The sequence below is a fragment of the Taurulus bubalis genome (genome assembly GCF_910589615.1).
Source record: "Taurulus bubalis genome assembly, chromosome: 16".
Lineage (NCBI taxonomy): Eukaryota > Metazoa > Chordata > Actinopteri > Perciformes > Cottidae > Taurulus > Taurulus bubalis.
The window spans coordinates 21,613,034-21,633,065 of NC_136604.1; the positions used below are offsets into that span (position 1 = coordinate 21,613,034).

General features: G+C 41.5%; 1 protein-coding gene across 1 annotated transcript; it reads right to left on the minus strand.

Annotated features, from left to right (window-relative positions):
- Nucleotides 1-5,589: 5,589 nt before the first annotated feature.
- Nucleotides 5,590-19,736, minus strand: LOC306748404 (voltage-dependent calcium channel gamma-6 subunit-like). Its single transcript, XM_079231570.1, has 7 exons — nt 19,706-19,736; nt 15,024-15,693; nt 13,732-13,842; nt 13,399-13,507; nt 10,590-10,664; nt 9,517-9,654; nt 5,590-7,341 (listed from the first exon to the last, which is right to left on the minus strand). Exons 2-7 carry the CDS (start codon nt 15,225-15,227, stop codon nt 7,121-7,123), a joined length of 858 nt encoding a protein of 285 aa, XP_079087696.1. The 5' UTR covers nt 15,228-15,693; nt 19,706-19,736; the 3' UTR covers nt 5,590-7,120.
- Nucleotides 19,737-20,032: the final 296 nt, after the last annotated feature.

A 20,032-nucleotide genomic window follows, 5' to 3' on the forward strand; every position in this document is an offset into this window, starting at 1 on the left:
CGATGCCCAGCATTTTAATAGAAACCCAATACACTGCAACCCTTAACAGCAGAGCAGTGTCTAAACACCGGGGGTTCTCCCATGGTGCACCTGGCTCTCCAGTATTAAGACGTCTGAAGCCAGCAGCACAGTCGTCGTGCATACGCAGTACGATAATAGCTACCGCCTTGTGTCAGCTTCCGTGAGTCAACAGGAGTCTGCCACCTGTGAAGACATTCTGCAATTTTAATTTCAGTCTCTGCTCTTCCTCCTCTTCCTCTTCCTCCCAGGGCTCTTTGGTGGCGAAGAGCGCATGCCTGCAGTCGCCGATAACGGCCGCAGGCTGGTTGACGGGCGTCCCGCCGGAGGGGAGGTCCGTCAGTCAAGATTACTCTCTCGTTTCCTCTCGTCCTCGGATCACGCGACAGGGAACCCCGGCCGTCGCTCACTGATTTAACTTCACTTTCCTTATGATTGAACATTCATCTGGCTTCACTTTTCTTATGATTGAACATTCATCTAGTAAAATGTTAAAACTGCAGACTGCATACTAGGATATGTTATGTCACTAATACATCTCACTTCATAAATTCCAACAATTGCAAAGTAGTCCTTGTTCATTGCAGGTATTTTAGTTTGCTGAAGGATATTAATCAATTTCTGCATCTCACTTTCTGCATTTATTAAATTTTTTTGACTTTTTTTATGTTTTAATGAATGTTCTTAATTGTTTTAAATCTTATTTTCTTCTGCATTATGTTTTGATGCTTTTAATTGTTTTATGTGAAGCACTTTGAATCGCCATGTTGTTGAAAGGTGCTACACAAATAGACTTCCCTTGCCTATTTACTTTTTCTTTTTCAACATTATGTGACATTATTCATCGTGTCCTTTGAAACGAACAGTTACTGGATATTGTAATTCATGTGTGGAATCTCAATCTGGAGAGTCACACAGGAATCGATGGAGCTAAAAGAGGCTTTCACTGTTGTATTGATCAACTTCTCAACAAAAGGCGTGATTCGATCTTACATGTATTATGTTTAAAAGTCAAACACTCACTAGTGGGTTTCAGATTTTTTTTTATAAATGACAAATACAAGTAATATTCCAAAGGGTATGAGTCTACACACATTATATTTATTCCCTCTTTACTTCTCTTTTTGTCAAAATACAAGAGCTGATATTTTATTCACATGTTCAGTCCACGAAAAAAATTCATCTTTAACCCACAATCTTCATAGTTTAGCAGAGTTCAACACAACTGTTTAAAGGCAGTAATGGGTAATTTTCAGTGTTGGGGGTAACAAGTTACAAAGTAACGGATTACAGTAACGATATTACTATTATAGGTAACGAAGTAAAGTAACGCATTACACTCAAAATATTGGTAACTACACTACTTTACTAGACCTCAGTAACGCGCTTTCCTGCGTTACCCAAGACATTTTTACCAGTCCGAAAAGTTCTCTTTTAGCGGCGCGCGAGTCACACGTCACTTCCTGCATGAACAGTAGCAACAAGCTGCTAGCTAGCGCTGCTGCTGCTACTGCCCGCGACCCCTCTGCCCAAGTCGGGTGTCGAGCCTGGTCCCGCTACCTTCGGTGGTTTTCGGGGAGCTAGCGGAAGTTAACGGAGAGCTAGCGGAAGTTAGCAGGGAAGTGACGGAGCCCTAGCAGGAGCCCCAGACGGCTACAGCGGGGAGCTAACGGGGACTCTGACCGAAGGTAGAAGCGGCTCATAACCCGACGTTTACGGTAGATTGTTCATGAAGGAAGTGTCGTGTGACTCGCGCAATTATTATTATTGGAAATTATATTAATTAATAATAATACATTATTATTGAAAATTGAAAATAAAGTGATGAAAGGGCCATGATGATTGTCTATGTATCTTTGCAGTTAATTTGGACATTTGCTTAAAAAAATGTAAAGTAAAGTAACTAGTAGTGAAGTTACTTTTCAAATGCAGTAACTAGTAAAGTAATCTAGTTACAATATTCAGAAGTAACTAGTAACGTGTAACTAGTTACTTTTTCTGAGTAACTACCCCAACACTGGTCATTTTACCATTACTTGGTGGTAAAATGTTGAGCTTTAAATACAGTGTGGTAGCAGAGAGTCAGGTGTCAGCGTTTATGTGTAAAGTATTTTAATTGGTCAAGCTACCATAAAAAAATAAATCAGTGGGTATAGAGTCCTGCCGAAAAACTTTGGGTCTGCAGAAACAGCTCGTCATACAGTCACATTGTGGGGACTCCTCTCCAAGTCAGGGACGCATTGGTAGTCGCCCCTAAGGTCAAGGTCAAGGTTAAGCATTTTAAACTCACTTCAAACTACTACTGCTACTAAACTGAGGATCTAGTAGTGAAAGTCTGACCTGTGTACCTCCTCAATATCATGACCTTTGTCAATACACTGTATGATTTGCGTTGCCTGAGACTTTATTTATTTATAGAGACATTTGATATTCACTCCCACGTGAAGCTCTATTTGAACGTGAGCTTTAAAAGACGCAATAACGCAGTTTTTTTAGATCAGTACTCATTTAGCTGTAAATGTACCATGGTTGTCTAGAGGTGTGTGACATTCTGGAGACCCTGTAATGTGATGTGTGTCTGGCTGTGTGTGCTCACTGGTGTAACTGAAGAGGCGCCTCTGCTCTGGGTTTGAGCCGATGAAGCTGTGATTATTTAAGGTCATAGATCTCGTCTTCACTCGACGAGTTCTCGTATTCATCGGTGGAGTATATTTTCTTTCCGCCGGATCGGGTGACGTTGAGAGGGAATTACTTTTAGGGGTGTGGTCTAAGTACATGTGAGGCCACTGTTGGTCACACAATAACAACAAAGACTGTCAACAAAATGGCTGACGCAGTGGTGGGCTTCTTGCTGGTGAACCACTGGGACAGGAGCTACTTTAAAGGTTTTCTAGTTTGCAAGTTATCGCCAGAGTTCCTCACACACAGGGGAACATATGTCCCAACCCCAAAACCAGGACCATTAAGTGGTAAAGGTGGTTTTTGGGGGAGTTTTTTGTGAGCCGGTGTGAGGTCCCGGCACAGAGGATGTCGTATGTGTACAGATTTTAAAGCCCTACATTTGTAATTTGTGATTTTGGGCTGTACAAAAGAAACTGAATTGATGGACAGCGAGTGTGTGTGTGTGTGTGTCGAAGGCGGCGTACTTTCTAAAGGAAGAAGTAAGCGGCCTCAAGCTCTTTAGAATAAATTGCCCTTATCTTCAGCGTGACAGGTAATTAATAGTTTCTGTTAGAGAGCGCTACACACATGCAGACAAATCAGTGTTGAATTCAGACGTGCGTTGTGTTTTTATGTTGGCTTAGCTAATAATGAAAAATTTGACCTTTGAAATCCAGGACGTTTGAGTTAAACGATCCCGGTGTGGTCACCGGACAGCACGTCAACATGAGTGACAGGTGCTGTGAGTACTAACGCAGATGGAGGCGGGGTTTGCCGACACACAAAGAAAAGTTGTGGCTTCGACAACTCAAGAACTGAGCTCGCTTCGCTTCAGGACTTCTCACATGAATCCCCCACCGCCTCCGAGGATAATCTGATTCTCTGCGGTGCATTGAAAGGGATTGGATGACGGTGGGAATGCATGACGTCGGCGGTTCAGTTTAAAGCCGGTCCTCACATCGTGAACACGGCCCGGTGTGTCATCACCCACTGTGAGCGCTGCACACACGCGGGAAGCCGACACTTTGTGCATTTGAACGGGTGAATTCGAGAGCGTTCGTGCGCGGCGGCGGCGCGGCTCCGGGTTTGTGTTTCTCCCGCCACGTCAGTCCCATCGGCCACGCTCTATATTTAGCCGTGGAGGTCGCCGCCAAACGGCTAACGGAGACGCTTCGGCTGGACGCTGGCCGTGGAAGGAGGTCAGTGTGGTGACTGAGAGCCGGGAGCATTAGTAACGTTAGCGGAGAGAGAGAGAGGAAACCGCTAGTCAGGACAATCCAAAACTCATCGCACGAGGTCACGCACAGATACAAACCTGCATGATCCATTCCCAGGGTTCTCACGGAAAACCTGGAAAAGTCATGGAATTTTAAAATGGTTATTTCCGAGCCTGGAAAAGCCCTTGAAAAAAATAAAATCCCAAAAGTGTTGTAAAAGTCATGTAAATGTGTTATATTCATGTGTCGTTCATTTACGACGAGTTTGAAATAATGAATATGCAACGCTCAAAATATAAGCAGGCGTACATACAGGCATCTATAGACATGTTTATTCTTATAATCAAACTATTGTCTCATTCATTTGTGTCATTTAAGGTTTACTGTATGCTTTGTAATCTCATTGTTAGTTTAAATACGACATTTACTCACTTTTTACTGTTTACACCCAGATTTCACTAAATGTTTGGTCGTGGAAATTTGGTTTAAAGTCATGAAACCCATTGGTCTCAATGTGTATGAACCCTGCATTCCAAAGTAACACTGATAATCAGTGTGACATCACCACATAGCTGCCATCTACTTGGTACGCTGCCTTCGGGCGCTGTCGGAAATATCAGAATAACGACTTAAGCAGGAGGTAAAAGGGCCCGACTGGTGGTCTGGCAGGGTGAGTATGCGCTGTATCGTATAACATGCGACTGCAGCATCCTGAGTGCAAATTTAGCCGGGACCTTTGTTGTGTGCCATCGGCCTCTTGCCCTCCTCTTGTTTCCTGCTGCTCCTGGAAGCTCACTCTGTCATGAGAGGTAAACGTCTCGCGTCCAGATGAAGGTTAATGTCAGGAATGATGGAATTTACCTGTAATCATGAAGCAGCTGGGATGTGATCAATATATGTGAGCAGTACACGTTAGAGACTAATGACGGTTAATTTAGTACTTTTTTTTGTTCTAATTAAAATGGGCAATTTGACAAATGTTACAGATCTATTGGTTCATAAAAAGCAGTGGGTGTGTAGTATGTGAGCCTGGGCTTTATATTTAGATTGTGACACGTCTGGTAGTACCTGGTTGGTTTCCTTGTTTCATATAGTTCTTGTTTGGATTCATAGACAATAAAACAGTTGTAAATACTGAGTGTGTTCCACACCCAACCAGCACAGAGTCAGTGTTCATTGTGTTGACATATTAGAATCAAAGGATTTCACAGAGTGAATTTGGGATATCTCTTTGACTCCATATGTCAGATAATACTGTCAACAGCCATCAATTTTCTCCATGTTTTTAGTGATAAAACGCTGTTTGTGAATGATAGATGAACAAACTCTTTGAGAAAAAAACGGCCGTTAAAGAGATGTTTTGTTACATGACAGACATTTTGATGAAAAAATAACTAATATAAACTCTCCCAGCTGATTACTGACATCGTTACAAGTTGTCTGAAAGGTTTTGTTATAATGTGCAAATGAGGCATTATCTCGAAATTTAGGACAAATCTGACGCAAATAGATAAAGTAGTGAAGAAAAAACATTTAAAAGCATGTGTTTCGGATGTTTTCTTTCCACTAAGACATGTCATGGAAGCAACAAATATCCCAAACTCTCAGAATTAATCAGTGCATGAAGCATCAAGCTGCTACGTAAAAAGCTGCATAACAGAGTGCAGAAGAGAAAAGGAACCTGGGAGTGGAAGACGTTACATTTTCACATCACGTTTAATAATAAAATGAAGTCATTCATACTCTCAATCGATGCAGATCAACAAAAAAAAGAGTTGCAGAGTCGGTTCACCTTCCATTCACAACAGAGAAGCACTTCAACATGAATCATGTGAGGAAAACACTAACAACATGGCCGCCTGTCACACTTTAGTAGCTTATTCAACAACACTGTGTACCTTCGGATCCAACGTAACTCTATCCAGCGTATCAAACTGTGACAAAGTGTGACACTTAATTTAAAATAAAGCTTGTGTACCCTTCTTACCGTGTGTGATATGCATTTAATTCACGTGAAACTTGATCATGACAGAAAGAAAAGTTGTTTTCATAATTATGCTTACGGATAATAAATATAAAGCTTTAAATAAATGAATATTGATGAGTAATGCATTTAAAAAAAATAATGTTGCGGGCTACAAAAGTAGAGCCCTGTCACATGACTATGCAAGTAATGTATTTGTTATTAACGTCTGTCAATGTTAAATAGTGAACAAGAAAACATCAAACATACACAGATACGCAGCTCTGAAGACAGGACAAACAGAATATGTTTTTTAATACATCACTGAGAAAAAGAAGAAGAAAAGAATCTTAATTTAATGAGGTTCCCTGGTTAAAGGTCAATAAACTGTTCTGTTCAATCAGTTTTAATTAACGTTATTTAGTTGATAGTTTTATAACACCAGCATTAATAATAAATGTCCTGTCTCAAGTTACAACTGTTAACTGTTTATGAATTAATCTCAATTTAATACAGATGCAAACAGATCATAAGCTATTTCTATAGTAATTTGACTCTGGCGCTCAGAAACAGTACCGCTTTTGTCCACAGGGACCGCCAAAATCAACACGAAATGAAAGTCCCTCATAATACCTTTTAAATTAGGGTAGATGGATTAAGTAGCCCAGATATTGATATTCATCATCATGACAGGACCCATAAACATGTTAGCATTTAGTTTAGCCGATAACTAGCGTTGACATTAACTACTTATTTCTGCTTCCACGCTATTTAAAGCAGATTTTTTGTGAATTGTTTGAGTTTCGGCAATGAGTTGATGTCAAAGAGTGAAATAGTTCAATAAAATGGATTAAGTTGCAAAAGACTACAGTCATTTAATGAATGAACTAACAGTTAATTTGCTCCAAACCTTGCAAGATAGTAAGACAACACAGGGCTGTTTCCCAACCACTTCTGAGCATAAAGATCGCACAAAAAGGTGTTTTACTGTAACGTGGCATCGCAACTTTTAGCACTTTTAGCTGTAAACCTCAACGATATTTCATGGGTTACAGAGAGATTAGACAAGATGAAGACTTTTTGGTTACGGTAGCGACAAGACAGACAGTGATATGTGTTCTGTGCACATAAACGAATCCCCCACCACATTCCTATAAGAATTCCTTTCACATAAAAAGCAATCTCTTTGCTAAGACGTCATTGGGAAACCCCCCACGCACCCTCCTCATGAAACTAAAAGATGCAACGCCGCCTCCGACCACTAGCTGCTGCTGTCCTTCTGAGGGAGGCACCTCTGCCAGGGGCTGTAGGGCAGCGCCAGCAGCAGGAAGAGGACGCCGCCCACGATGAGGACGCCGCCCGCGCAGCCGATGCACGACACCGACCAGGACAGCTCGTGGTGGAGGGGGACCGTGTGGTCGCTGGCCAAGAAGGCCAGGACGGACTGGTGGAAAACCATCAGAGTGACCAGCACCAGCACGCCTGTGGAAGAGATGTTGGACATTACTTTTCGGGTAACCTATTTTTAGGCCCTTTCCTCGAAAATGGCATCCCCAAACTAAAAAGGGTGTATCTCTGCAACCACTAGGGTACACATGTGAGATGTTGTTCAGATGTGTAAATATCAGTCTATATGTTATTGGTTAAGAGTAAATGAAGATGACACAGAAAAAATGAAAAGGTTTCAGGTCCGCCTATAAAAAATCACTTTCAGGATGATTATTTCTTTGAAATGATGCAGCTGTAAGGTCCAACTCTAACCCAAATCATACTCAATATGTGAACATTCTCTAACCCAAATTATAGCTCAATATGTGAACATTCTCTAACCCAAATCATAGCTCAATATGTGAACATTCTCTAACCCAAATCATAGCTCAATATGTGAACATTCTCTAACCCAAATCATAGCTCAATATGTGAACATTCTCTAACCCAAATCATAACTCAATATGTGAACATTCTCTAACCCAAATCATAACTCAATATGTGAACATTCTCTAACCCAAATCATAGCTCAATATGTGAACATTCTCTAACCCAAATCATAGCTCAATATGTGAACATTCTCTAACCCAAATCATAACTCAATATGTGAACATTCTCTAACCCAAATCATAGCTCAATATGTGAACATTCTCTAACCCAAATCATAGCACAGGCCTGGCCAACCCGCGGCTCCCGAGCCGCATGCAGCTCTTTGCCTGGTTTCATGCGGCTCTTGCGTTCATATCGAAGTTTGTGTTTTTTTTTTTGGGGGGGGGGGGATTTTGCAAATACTTTAGATCATTGGTGTCAAACTCAAGGCGCGACGGCTTGAAAGCCATGAAATCGCAGACCCGTTTTCAGTCATTCGCGGACCCGTTTTCAGTCCGCCAGGACGGTCATTTTACATGGGCAAAAATAAATAAAACATCCTGTGCTTTTATTTTGAAGGGATTTTTTAATGCGGCAGAGTGCAATTTATTCAATGTCAGTCATATTGATGTCATGTGTTGTAACTCTGTTACGTTGTTCATTCTGGTCACATGACATCTATTCTTCTGTCCATCCGGGGAGAGGGATCCTCCTCTGTTGCTCTCCTGAAGGTTCTTCCTGTTTTCCCTGTGAAAGGGTTTTTACTATCTTTATTTGGGGAGTTTTTCCTGATCTGATGTGAGGCCCCGGGACAGGATGTTATGTGTACAGATTGCACATTTTAATTTGTGATTTTGGGCTGTATAAAATAAACTGAATTGAATTGAATATTCACACACTCCTCAATGCTGCGTTCACAACACACTTTACTTGCGTGAGTTTACACATCGGACTATTTGTGATAGTTCGCTTCATTCCCAACCTTTTTTTTATGTTATGTTCAAAAAGGCTGAAGTTATAACATTATTATGTGTGTTGTATTACCTTGTATCCTTAAGAAGCACTTTTGGGTTTTTAATTGAGTGTGAAAGGGAATATTTCTGTGTTTGGCATACTGTGATACTATCTCAGGTTCAAACGGTGCCATATTTTCATTAAATCAAATTGAGAAGTTTAAAATGTTCCTCGCTTTGGTCGCGGCTTGTCATTCCGGGGTGATGGTGAGTCCTGCAGCCAGAGGTTGAACCACTGCCCCAGACCACATGCATGTTCTTATTAGAGTTATGTCCTTCTCAACTGTGACAAAAAAGCTTTGAACAAAGTTAGTGATGTGGCTCTTAGTCTCTGACTGGTTGGCCAGCTCTGTTATAGCACAATATGTGAACATTCTCTCTGCAAAGGTTGACTTTGATAAAGTGAAGCAGAACAAAGTTAGAGAGGATTTAGTACAGAGAACATTCAGGCGAGGTCGCATTGGGGCCCATTGGACCCATTGGGGCCCATTGGACCCATTGGGGCCCATTGAGGCTATTTGAATGCTATTTGAATACTATTTGAATTTTCTCATGTACCAAACCATATATTTCACTTGTGGTATATTACTTGTGGTGTTGAATACATACAAATACAGCAGTTTGGAGCTTTTTTTCATAAAACAAGCTATGATTTACAGTTTTATATAACAATCACTCAGTCTGTGCCCTAGGGGGCATTTGGTTTTTAAAAGGACTTGTGAACTTCTAGCGAGCTCTACTAATGGAGAGAGATCCGCTAAAAGCCCAAAACGTGGCCTCGACAGACCTGAGAGGATAAAGCAGACGGACGCCGGCTTGAGGAAGAAGACGATCTCTTTACTGAGAGACATGGTGATGCATATGGACCCCATCACCATCAGGAACAGGCTGAACAGGGCCAACATGGCGGCCGCTACATTCAGATCTGCACGGGAAAAAAGGAGAACAGTGGAGTTATTTCAGTCAAAGGAAAACTTTTTTTTTTGGAATTGGATTGATGAGCCAAATCAAAAGGCTTTTAAGTACATTTGATATATTTTCATGGTTAAGGACAGACTGCCATGTCATACTGGAGGTACTATTAAAAACAGATATAACTATGTAGTGATATTTTCAGTCGGAAGGAGGACACTTCTGCAAAGATGCATATAAACATCGCTGTTGACCTACGCAGAGAAAGGCATTGTGGGTATCCATATATGGCCAGAAGAGCTGCTGCACAAACTTCCCGAATCAAAGCAATCAAAATCAAAATTGGTTGATCCACTCAAAATAAACATTCAAAAGATATCAACCCATCAATGGCATCCGTGCTGGCAGCCTTTTAGGACCGTAAGAGTTTGTATTTGCTCATCAAGAAGATTTACATGAAGTAAGACGTTTGTGATGTAAAATCCCAGTTCCAACACGTTGTTTTACTCATGTTTGTATTTATTGCCACCAGTAAACAATGAGATTTAAACGCGTGTCTGTCGTTCTTCATTCAGCGTGAGGCACTCTGCAATCTTAATGCATTATGGAGCTGCCAGTGAAATGAGAGGTTAGGAAAACTGCTAGCAGACACTTGAACGCGGCGTGGGCGGAATAGATTTCAAACACTCTCGGAGCAGACAATGGCCAACCTGAAAGAGCGCAGCGAGGAAGAGGTGAAGGGAGACGGAGAGAAAACGGAAAAGACGAGGGGGCGGATGACGGAGAGGCGACCGAGGGGACACAGAAAGAGCATCGGGAGAGGGAGATGGAGGAGAAGAGAAGGTATAAAGAAAGGAAGGAGTGGGCGGGGACAGGTGGGACAGGTGGGACAGGTGGGACAGCGGTTCAGCGAGGCCACGAGAGCCGGAAAAGAGGTGCGTGACTCACTCTTTCTTGTTGTCTTCTGAAACATCACGGCATTTTCCCCCGTGGTGAAAAACTTGAAGTAGGTGCAGTTTGATTCTGCAGGAGGAGGAAAAACAACAGAAAGAAGATGGAGGAACATTTTTAAATGGGGAGAGGCGCAAACATAATCTTGATGAAGAGCTCATTGACATTCAAGCAGCCACATCTCTCTCTGTCTCTCTTTCTCTCTCAGCCTTTTTAGTTTTCGACAATTCTCCATCAAGCGTAATCAGCCGTGAACGACGATGACAAGCTGAAGGCGCAATTAAGCATGCAGCCGCCCCGCAGATGTGGTACAGTAATTGGGAGTTCGGCAATCAAATGGAATTTGACACCTCTATCTGTTCCCTCGCACACGAGCGAGCGAAACACACACACACACACACACACACACACACACACACACACACACACAACACACACGTCACTCTTAATCAGTGTGATCAAAGCGGCGTCCTCAGAGAGTTCTGGCCGGTTCTCTTCCACACGGCAGCAGCTGCAGTCGAGTCCATTGACAAAACGTCTAATCCCATCAGCAAACAAAGGGGCAACAGGGCAGTGTGGCAGTAATTGGACTTTCCTCTCTGTAACTCGTTATCCATTAAGGAAGAAAAGCTTCATGTTGTTTCTGGGAGGAAAAAACACTCGCAGTAGCAAGGTGTCATATTTATGTAGGGGTTCAGGAGGGTTTAATGTTAATTCATGTGAATTTGTTAATGTTGAAGATTAGTTTCTGGGTTCTACTCTGTTGTCTTTAATGTCTTTTCTATATTTATCTTGTTTATTTGTATATAAGTAAGTTTTTTCGTTGATCAATAAGTAATCAATGTCATGAACCAGATGGAAAAGATATATCTCAAAACGGTGAAACCACAGTTTATTTATTTATGTGTCACATAGAATGCGTACTTCAGTAGCGGCACTTCTGTAGTTATTATAAACCTAAAAGATGATATTTTTGTAGTTTTATTGCTTAAAACTGAGGGTTTTTTTACATTATGTATGTAACGAGCGGAAATTGGCACATGTTGCTGTTGCATTCGTAAAGAAATTCATTAAACTTTTATTCAGATATCATATATCATTCGATACGTTGAAAATGTAAACTTAATAGTTACTTAACTTAATAGACGATATGTCACTTAATACAAAAATGTAGTTGAAATGATTTAATCCTCACACACAGGTGTTGTACTCCCTGAAGTTACACCTGCTGTGGTACAATTATGAATACATGACTACATATATGATGCTAATCAAAGCATGAATTACTTCCATCTCATATGTCCCAACATTGGCATTTTAAATGCTGCATTTTGCCAAATTTTTGTCGAATATGCATATGCTTGACAAATAAAGCAATGTGGGCTAATATTGATTCCTTTTTGTTTGGATTTTAGGTGAAATTTGACCATGTGTTTAGACTGAAATTACCAATATATATATATATATATATATATATATATATATATATATATATATATATATATATATATACATATATATATGTATATATACATATATATATATATATATATACACTGTTTACCCATTCTGTGATGGCTCCAAAAATATAGTTTTTCATCGTTTTAATTTCTTAAAATAGTTTCATTCATTCGGCTTAAATTGTCCACACAAGTGCAATTTGTTAGAAAGTCCCGTGAACCGCTGAGTCAGCAACTCGTTTTTGATGAGAATCAAACGGGCTTCCTCTCTGAAACCACGCAGAGCTTCTAGTGGACTCAGTCTGTCTCTGTTTTGCTTTTCATGTGAGTCATTCTTCAAAAGCGGGAGCTCAGACAGGCGAGTCACAGGAAAGTGGAGCGATACAGCAAATAGCTGTAATAATCTTTTCAACACACGTCTTGAAGTTAGACATCCGAATGGCCCTGTCAACCCACAGTCCTTCATTATTTCCATTAGCCGGTCTTCAGCCTGCAACGAGAACCTGGTTATTAATGATAACATGTTCATATGTTTCTGGTCTCAGGCGCTCGGCGGCTTGATACCAGCACAAATAACCTTTTCCGTCTGTATGAGATGTAATATATACACCGCTCCACATTATGTTAGCCGCGCAGAGAAAAGGCTCTGGGAGTGTGATGATGTAGACGAATGATGAGTCAAACTAAACACAGGACACCAGTGTTCATGTTCAAAATGAAACCGTTTTATTTGGTTTATATACCAAAAGGCCAACTAGTGTTTTTCCTAAACCTAAGCAAGTATTTGTTTGTCATGGCCAGTTCTCCTTTTGCAGGTTGGTTGTTTTTAGCTATGTCTCTTGCACTTTATCCCCTTTGCTGTTATAATCCTGTACATTTCACCACTTCGGGACTAAAATGGAATTTCTTGTCTTATTTTATCTCTTGGTTCTTGGCCTCTATGGGACTTTTCATGTGCAAAATAAGAAAAAAGGGAACCTCAAACCAGAAAAAACGTTAGCCGAGGACTTCCAAGAATCCAAAAGCAACTCGAATGACTCGCTCTTTCACCCGTTGACTACTTAACAATGACTCCGGCTGTGAGTCAGCCTTCATGCATCCAGACAGCCATCACACAGCGAGCCAAGCATCCTCTTGTGTTGCCAGAGACTCAGGTAGACTTCTCATCCGTGCTACCTCGCTTGCCCAAACTGAGCTGTCCAACGAGCTCCTGAGATTTGACAAACGTCCAAACGGCCAGTTGGTCCGTCAATCATCATCTTAAAACTCCTGCACTCCCACACGGACCAGTCAGCTTTCATAAAGGTTAGACAGCCACCCAACCGGTCGGTACATCTGTGAGTCACCTCCTTGTAGTTCGGCAGGTCCACAGCTCTCTCTCTCCGGGTCGATATCGGACACCCACAAGGTCTTTGTGCAGCCCTTCCACAGGCCGTAGTGAGCTGTCAGACACGTCTGCCAAAAGAAAAATGAAAAGAAAAAAAGATCAGAGATTTTTATAGCACAATCTCATCCAAATGTATTTATAAAAAACAAGAGTTGACCAAAGAAATATGACTAACAGTACAATTAATGCGTTTTTTTCCCCTATGGTTTTTAGGACTGCACAGACTAATATGAATATACACCATATGAATTAAGTAATTTGTCGAAAAGCTCCCCGTTTATTGCAAATTCACCTGGTTGTTGTAGAAATTCTTCGCAGGCGACAGCTCCACCCAGAACTCTGTGCCCATCCCGAGGACTGTCAGGACTACGCCCACGATCGCCACGAAGAACGCCAGCTTGATCTGGTGTCCGAACGCAATACAGTGAGGTAGTGTTAGAATCATGGGGAAATCAGAAATTACTCAATTTAGATTGCAAAGAAATTAAAAGAGCTGGCAAGAACAAGATTACATGCACATAGGAGTAAGCTCCATGTCTAGCTTTTTTCCCATGTGTACATTTTATCAGAATTTACTCTGTCTGTCAAAGTTTATTTCACAAAAGCACGTTTATTTATTCCGCACTTAGAACAATAATACAATCATTTAACGTCTGTGGGAGTTCAGTACATAAGGGATGGACATGGAAACTGGACGCTAATGTGCTGCAATCCACATAAAGAGAACAACGGAGCTATTAACCTATAAGCAGATGTCCTTCAGCGATGTGCAGGGAGGAAAATTACTCTACTAAAGGGAAAGAACAACCTCTGAAAGTAGTTTTTAATGTCCTCGACAGATGAAAGATCCACCCCCCAACGAGCAGCTGAGGTCTGTGCGTGGGCTTTTGTACTTCTGTGTGGAGAGGTTGAGAGTGAAGATGTTCTTTTTTTGAGTGGGGACTTTTTTTGTCTGCTATCATTAGGTTTAGAGTATCAGGGTTTGGGAATTCAGCTCCTAAACAATTTGAATATGTGTGGGTAATGCTGGCAAAGTCATCTTTGAGCAATCGTTTCCCACCCGCAGATTACTCTCATGGTTACCGTAAAAGTCGGGTGACAAGCCGCTCCTACCTCCGGTCAGTGTCCCGCTGTAGCAAGCTAGGAGCAGTACTAGCTAGCGCTGCTACTAGCTTCCCGCTGCTGCTGCTACTGACCGCTGCTGCTGCTGCTGCCCGCGTCCCCTCTGCCCAAGTCGGGTGTCGAGGCGGGGCTGGTCCCGCTACCTTCGGTGGTTGTCGGGGAGCAAGCGGAGCGCTAGCGGAAGTTAGCGGAGAGCTAGCGGAAGTTAGTGGGGGAACTAGCATGAGCTCCAGCTGGCTACAGCGGGGAGCAAACGGGGACACTGACCGAAGGTAGTAGTGGCGTGTAACCCGACTTTTACGGTACATAATATTTTATTTCCGTAATGTTAAAGGTCAGCATTTGGTATTTTTGCAAATACTTAAATCTGCTCTCGTGGCGTGTTCCCGCCTGATTTCAGTTGAAAACGCAGCTTCATGACTGGTCGGTTCCATTATCTCAACACAATATGAAGCAAGTCACCTTCCCTTCCTGGGCCTCACTCAAGCCGTGTCCCGTTGACGCCGTCCTGCGCCGTTTGTTCTTCCCAAATCCACCGCGTCCGGCCATAAGTCCGGACATGCCCGCCGCGCCCTGGGGTGCTCCTCCCGGTGCAGCCGCCCCTCCCGGCCCCGCCGGACCGATAGTATGGCCCTCTTCGTCGGTCACGAAAAAGGTAGAGAACATGTTGTGACAAAATAAAAATGAAGAACTAAGATAGCCGAGTGGAATTTGGTTCGGTTGAACCTTTACCAAAAGAAAAGACGGGAACAAAAAACGAAGGAGAACGGTTGTGTATTCTCAGGTTGTGCCCATAAAGAGAACAGGAAAAAACTGCTGAGACAGTATTAAAGTAAGATAATGTCAAACAGGCGTCTCTGGCATTAAGGAAGGAAGAGGTAGAGAGATGAACCAAGGAAAAACAACAACTATGAGATGAGAACTAACAGAAAAGTGTCATAAAAAAGTAAAAGAAAACAGGAATCAGCTTTCTCTTGAAAGAGAGTCTCGGGAAAAAAATGGTTGCTTTGACGACAGATATAAAACTGATGAATGAATCATCATGAAATAAGAAAAAAAAAATGTGTGGAGCAAAGTGTGGCCACTGAGAGTCTTTAGAGGTAGAAGTCAGGAGTGGTTGAAGTGGTGCGTCCTGGAGATGGAAAAGGAAGAAAAGAAAAGCGAATGTAAAAGCAACTATTTGAGGCGTTTGTGTACATAATCACATGAAAACGAGGTTCTGGTCTTTTTGCACAAACTTTTTAAACTTCATACAGAACAGAAATGTATTGTCAGAATAACAGGTGCAGGTGTAGAACTTCATGGTACAACAATAAACCAAGAAATACATATAGAGTGGAGATTTACACTCTTTACACGTTGAGAGACACCTAGAGACTTGAGTGACAAGCAAAATCACTTCACTTTCTTGGGAATTTCCATCTTAAGTTTGTTTCTTATAACAGAAAAAAAGTATTCCAGGTTAAGTACCAAAAAGATTCGAACACGGAAAGCAAACAGAGCTAGAAACACTGTGGTTTTCTGTAATTGCCCCCCCCCCAAAAAAAATACAGACTTCACCTTATATTCACCCTTTTTTCATCAGGTGTTACATCTTTACTGGTATTGTCAAGTGGGTTGGCCAAACGGCGTCGGTACAGTATGTGGTTTGGCTCAAACTTTGATTTGGGATCTCGGCTATTTGTTTATACAGTTTGCCCACGTCGTGAAGGAAAGAGTTACCCAACAAGGGGAAAGGTCACTCCACTCTCCCGGTTCTCTCAAGTTACAGCCCCATTGCTTCCTTTGACATTGGAGCAATATTACGTGATCCCACTATTGAGAAAGAGGCACTTTCATGAACCATAAAGGGTTCTCTGGCTTGTCCTCATAGGAAATGTTTTTGTATTTTGGTAGAACTCTTTATAAAGGTTACCTAGAACCATCTGTGAATGGTTCCACACAGAACCAACACAGAGAGGTTATATAGAGAACCTCTCTATGGTTGTAATGGTTCTAATAATTCCACCCAGAAACAAGAACTCTTTCATATTCCAAAGGTTTCACCTAGAATCCACCCAAAGGTTCTACCAAGATTTTAGTATAGAACCCACCCAGGGTTCCTCAAGAAGGTCGATGTGGCGCCATGCTTCCAACAACCCGTGAAGAAAAGGGTTCTTTGTATGAAAATATCTTTTAATGGAAACCTTAGTGTCACAAAGGACCAGTTTTTTCCTTGAAAAAAGGGTTCTTCAGTACCAAATGTTTCTGGTTCAAACCTCAGCCCTTCAGTATGAACCCTTTTGAAACCCTTGTTTCTCAGAGTGTTGGGTGAAGGCGTGACCCGGCTTCCTCTGCCTCTGATTGGCTTACGATGATATTCTTACTAGAACCTTTTCCAATCTCTTTCCTCATGCCCAAACCCAACCAATCCAACCAACCAACGACCCCAAGTACCAGCCAATCAGAGGCTTGAGTAGGGCGGGTCATCCCAAAGCAGGAGTCGTAATTTAGCGACCTGGAAAGGTTGGAAACCTTTGCTGTAAAGGTGTTGTTGACCCAGCTTCAACCAGTCGTATATTGAGGCAGAATCGTGATAACAAGACCATATTCAAATAGATTGCAAAAACCACTAATCCCTAATTAGCCTTTTAGTAAGTAGTTTGGGAAATATCCGTTCACAAAGTGTTTACCACCTCTTGTTCCTGCAGAGTTTGAATGACATTATCGTAAGTTGCTTTAAACAAACATGTAAGGTAATGGATTCCATTTTGATATGTGTCCTTGCTGCCAAAATTATCAAAAATGGAGAAAAGAATTGACTTTTTGATGAGTCCTGGTAACTTCAGAGTGAAAGCATTGGTTCCTCTGTAAGTCAAATCTAAAAAGGTAAGGAGAAAGTCTCTCAGCTACAGCACTGTGTACGCAGACCACAGATATTAACTGTATGCATTATCCAGAATTTAGAAAATCCATCAGTGTGACCTTCTGACAGAAGAAAAGCACAGAACTAGAGAGCGCTTCCTCCCATCCCAAACAATTAGCTGTGCTGTCTGTTCTCTTTTCTCCCATTAGTGACAGCAAATGAATATAAAAGCACTTAACATGGTGGAATCACAATCAATTATCTATTTAGAGATGTTAAATCATAACCTGCTCTCTATTCTGAGACGCTTTGTGGGAACTCAGCAGCACAAAAACACTCATCGTGTTCAAGCCATAACCAATTATCTATTCCGAGAAGCTCTGTGATGGAGGTGTCACACAGATATGCTGCCGATGAATTGAATCCTAAACCCTTTATGTCTGCGGGGTGAACGAAGCAGCTGTCCTGTTGCGTTCCGCCCGGATGTGGTGACAACAGACATGGCATGCAGCCCTCCCTCCTGTTAACAAAAATGAAACACATCCCCTCGGGGAGAACACATAACTTTACTTTCCCATCACCGGCGGTCTTGTTGACAAGCAAACGAGCTGCAGCAGTTTCAAATCATATTTTTCCGGCAGAGTTCTTCGTGGAATGCAGATAATGACACAAAAGTGCTTTGTGCAACGCATCAAATACAATGTATCTACACCACATTCTGTTATCGAGAGAAATGTTATCAGTAAATTCTAACACAGCGATTCAGATTCAGTCGAGCCACAGATAGTAACAAAGCATCTATCAAACAATGCATGTATATAAATGTACAAAGCACAAACAAGATGCTTCATGCACAGTATGCAGAAAATGTAAGAAATGACTCTATTTACTTTATTTAAATGTAATTTTGTATGTATTTGTCACAAACACTGTGTCAAATGTGTTATATTAATGGGCAAAAAATCTGACTTGTGAGATCTGCTGTTTAAGAAACAACATTATATTAAATGTTATATTGAGTAGAGGAAATGCAGTGGTGTTATTTAAAAATATTTGAAATAATATCAAAAGAAGAAAGGTCATATTTCAGTTGGTTGAAATATTAAATACATCTTCAAATTGATGAGCTATTCAAACAACAGAAAACTATTAGATTTGACTAAAATAAATTAAACAATTGGCTGCAAATCAAATGAAGATAAAATCACGTTGAATGTTAAATAATAACTAAATGTAATCATAAAAGCCTGAACTGAGCCAACACAAAGTGATACGAGGTTTTCTTCTTGTTTCTGCAAACATTGGAACAAGTGTATGTATGTTTTTAACCACGATTAACTTTTTAACTGCAATGATTATACCCGTGTCCTCGCATTGTATTTTATATTTTGCTATATGGACCTATGAGTCTGAAATAAAAGGAATATATAAATTGTCTATTTAGTGAAGAAAATCGGTTTCAAGCCAACACTGTAACCTAAACAAATATTCAACGAAGGAACTCAGAGGCACTTTTGGTGCAAGAATCAGATGTCAGCGTCAAACGTGCAACCTTTCTGTTACATGAGCCACAGCGTAACTACCCTGCTACTGGGACTGCCAAACTGACGTAAAGAATCAAACCTATAACAGTTTCCACCAATGGTTTATACCGTATATAAATGCATCAAACAGAATTAAAATGTGAATATGCAAAGAAAGCATATATATTTTAACCTAATAGTAGAGTGCATGCAATTTGACAAAATGGCAGCGGTGAAAATTGGTAATTATGAGCTAAAATATGCAAAACATTTGTCATTACAGAACAAGTTAGTTAAAGTGTTAGTAAAGCAGATCAGACATTTATATAAAGTAAAATCTGCTGTCCTTACGCATGAAATCTGAACACGCATCCAATTGGCCTCAGTGGAAAAGTAGCATTGGAGCCTGAGGAGGGAACTTATTGTCTCGGCTGTGACCAGAAACCAACACCGTTTAGCGGGTTCTCTCTCTTAAAATATCTCCAAAGACAAGCCGAGATGTTACCGTCTGTGAGGCTAGAGTTCCTGCGTTATATCAAACGAAACTGGACCCCATAAACACTCTGTACAGGCAACGTTTGAAGAAGCAGCCAGTTCAGCTTTATTTCCCCCACCAGCCCGACCCCCCCACATTCAGTCCAGCAGCCCAAAAATATCATGCGGAAATGAGACACATTATTTAAAACTGTTTCACTCTTTAACACGAGCAGCATGCGTGCTCCACAACGCCCCCCGTCGCTGCACAAATATCACAACAATATTAACAAGTTGCTGACCTGGTTTCTGTGTGTGTGCTTCTGCTCGGAGTGACGGAGGGGGTAGAGACGAGGAGAGGGAGTGAGCGAGGGAGTGGGAGGTGGGAGGGCGAGGGAGGGGAAAAGAGGGTGGAGGTCAAAGTAGGAGTCGGCGTTACGTCCGATAGAGGATCTGGGGGTTAAGACTGTGTGTGGAGGTGAATAAGAGCATCAGCTAAATGCCCAAATGTGTGTTTGTGTGTGTGTTTGTGTACAATGTGTGTGTCTGTGTGTGCAAGTATGCACTTATCCATGTGTGCATGTGCATGCCTGTGTATTAGTTTGCAGCCCCTTGTGAATCTGGGTTCC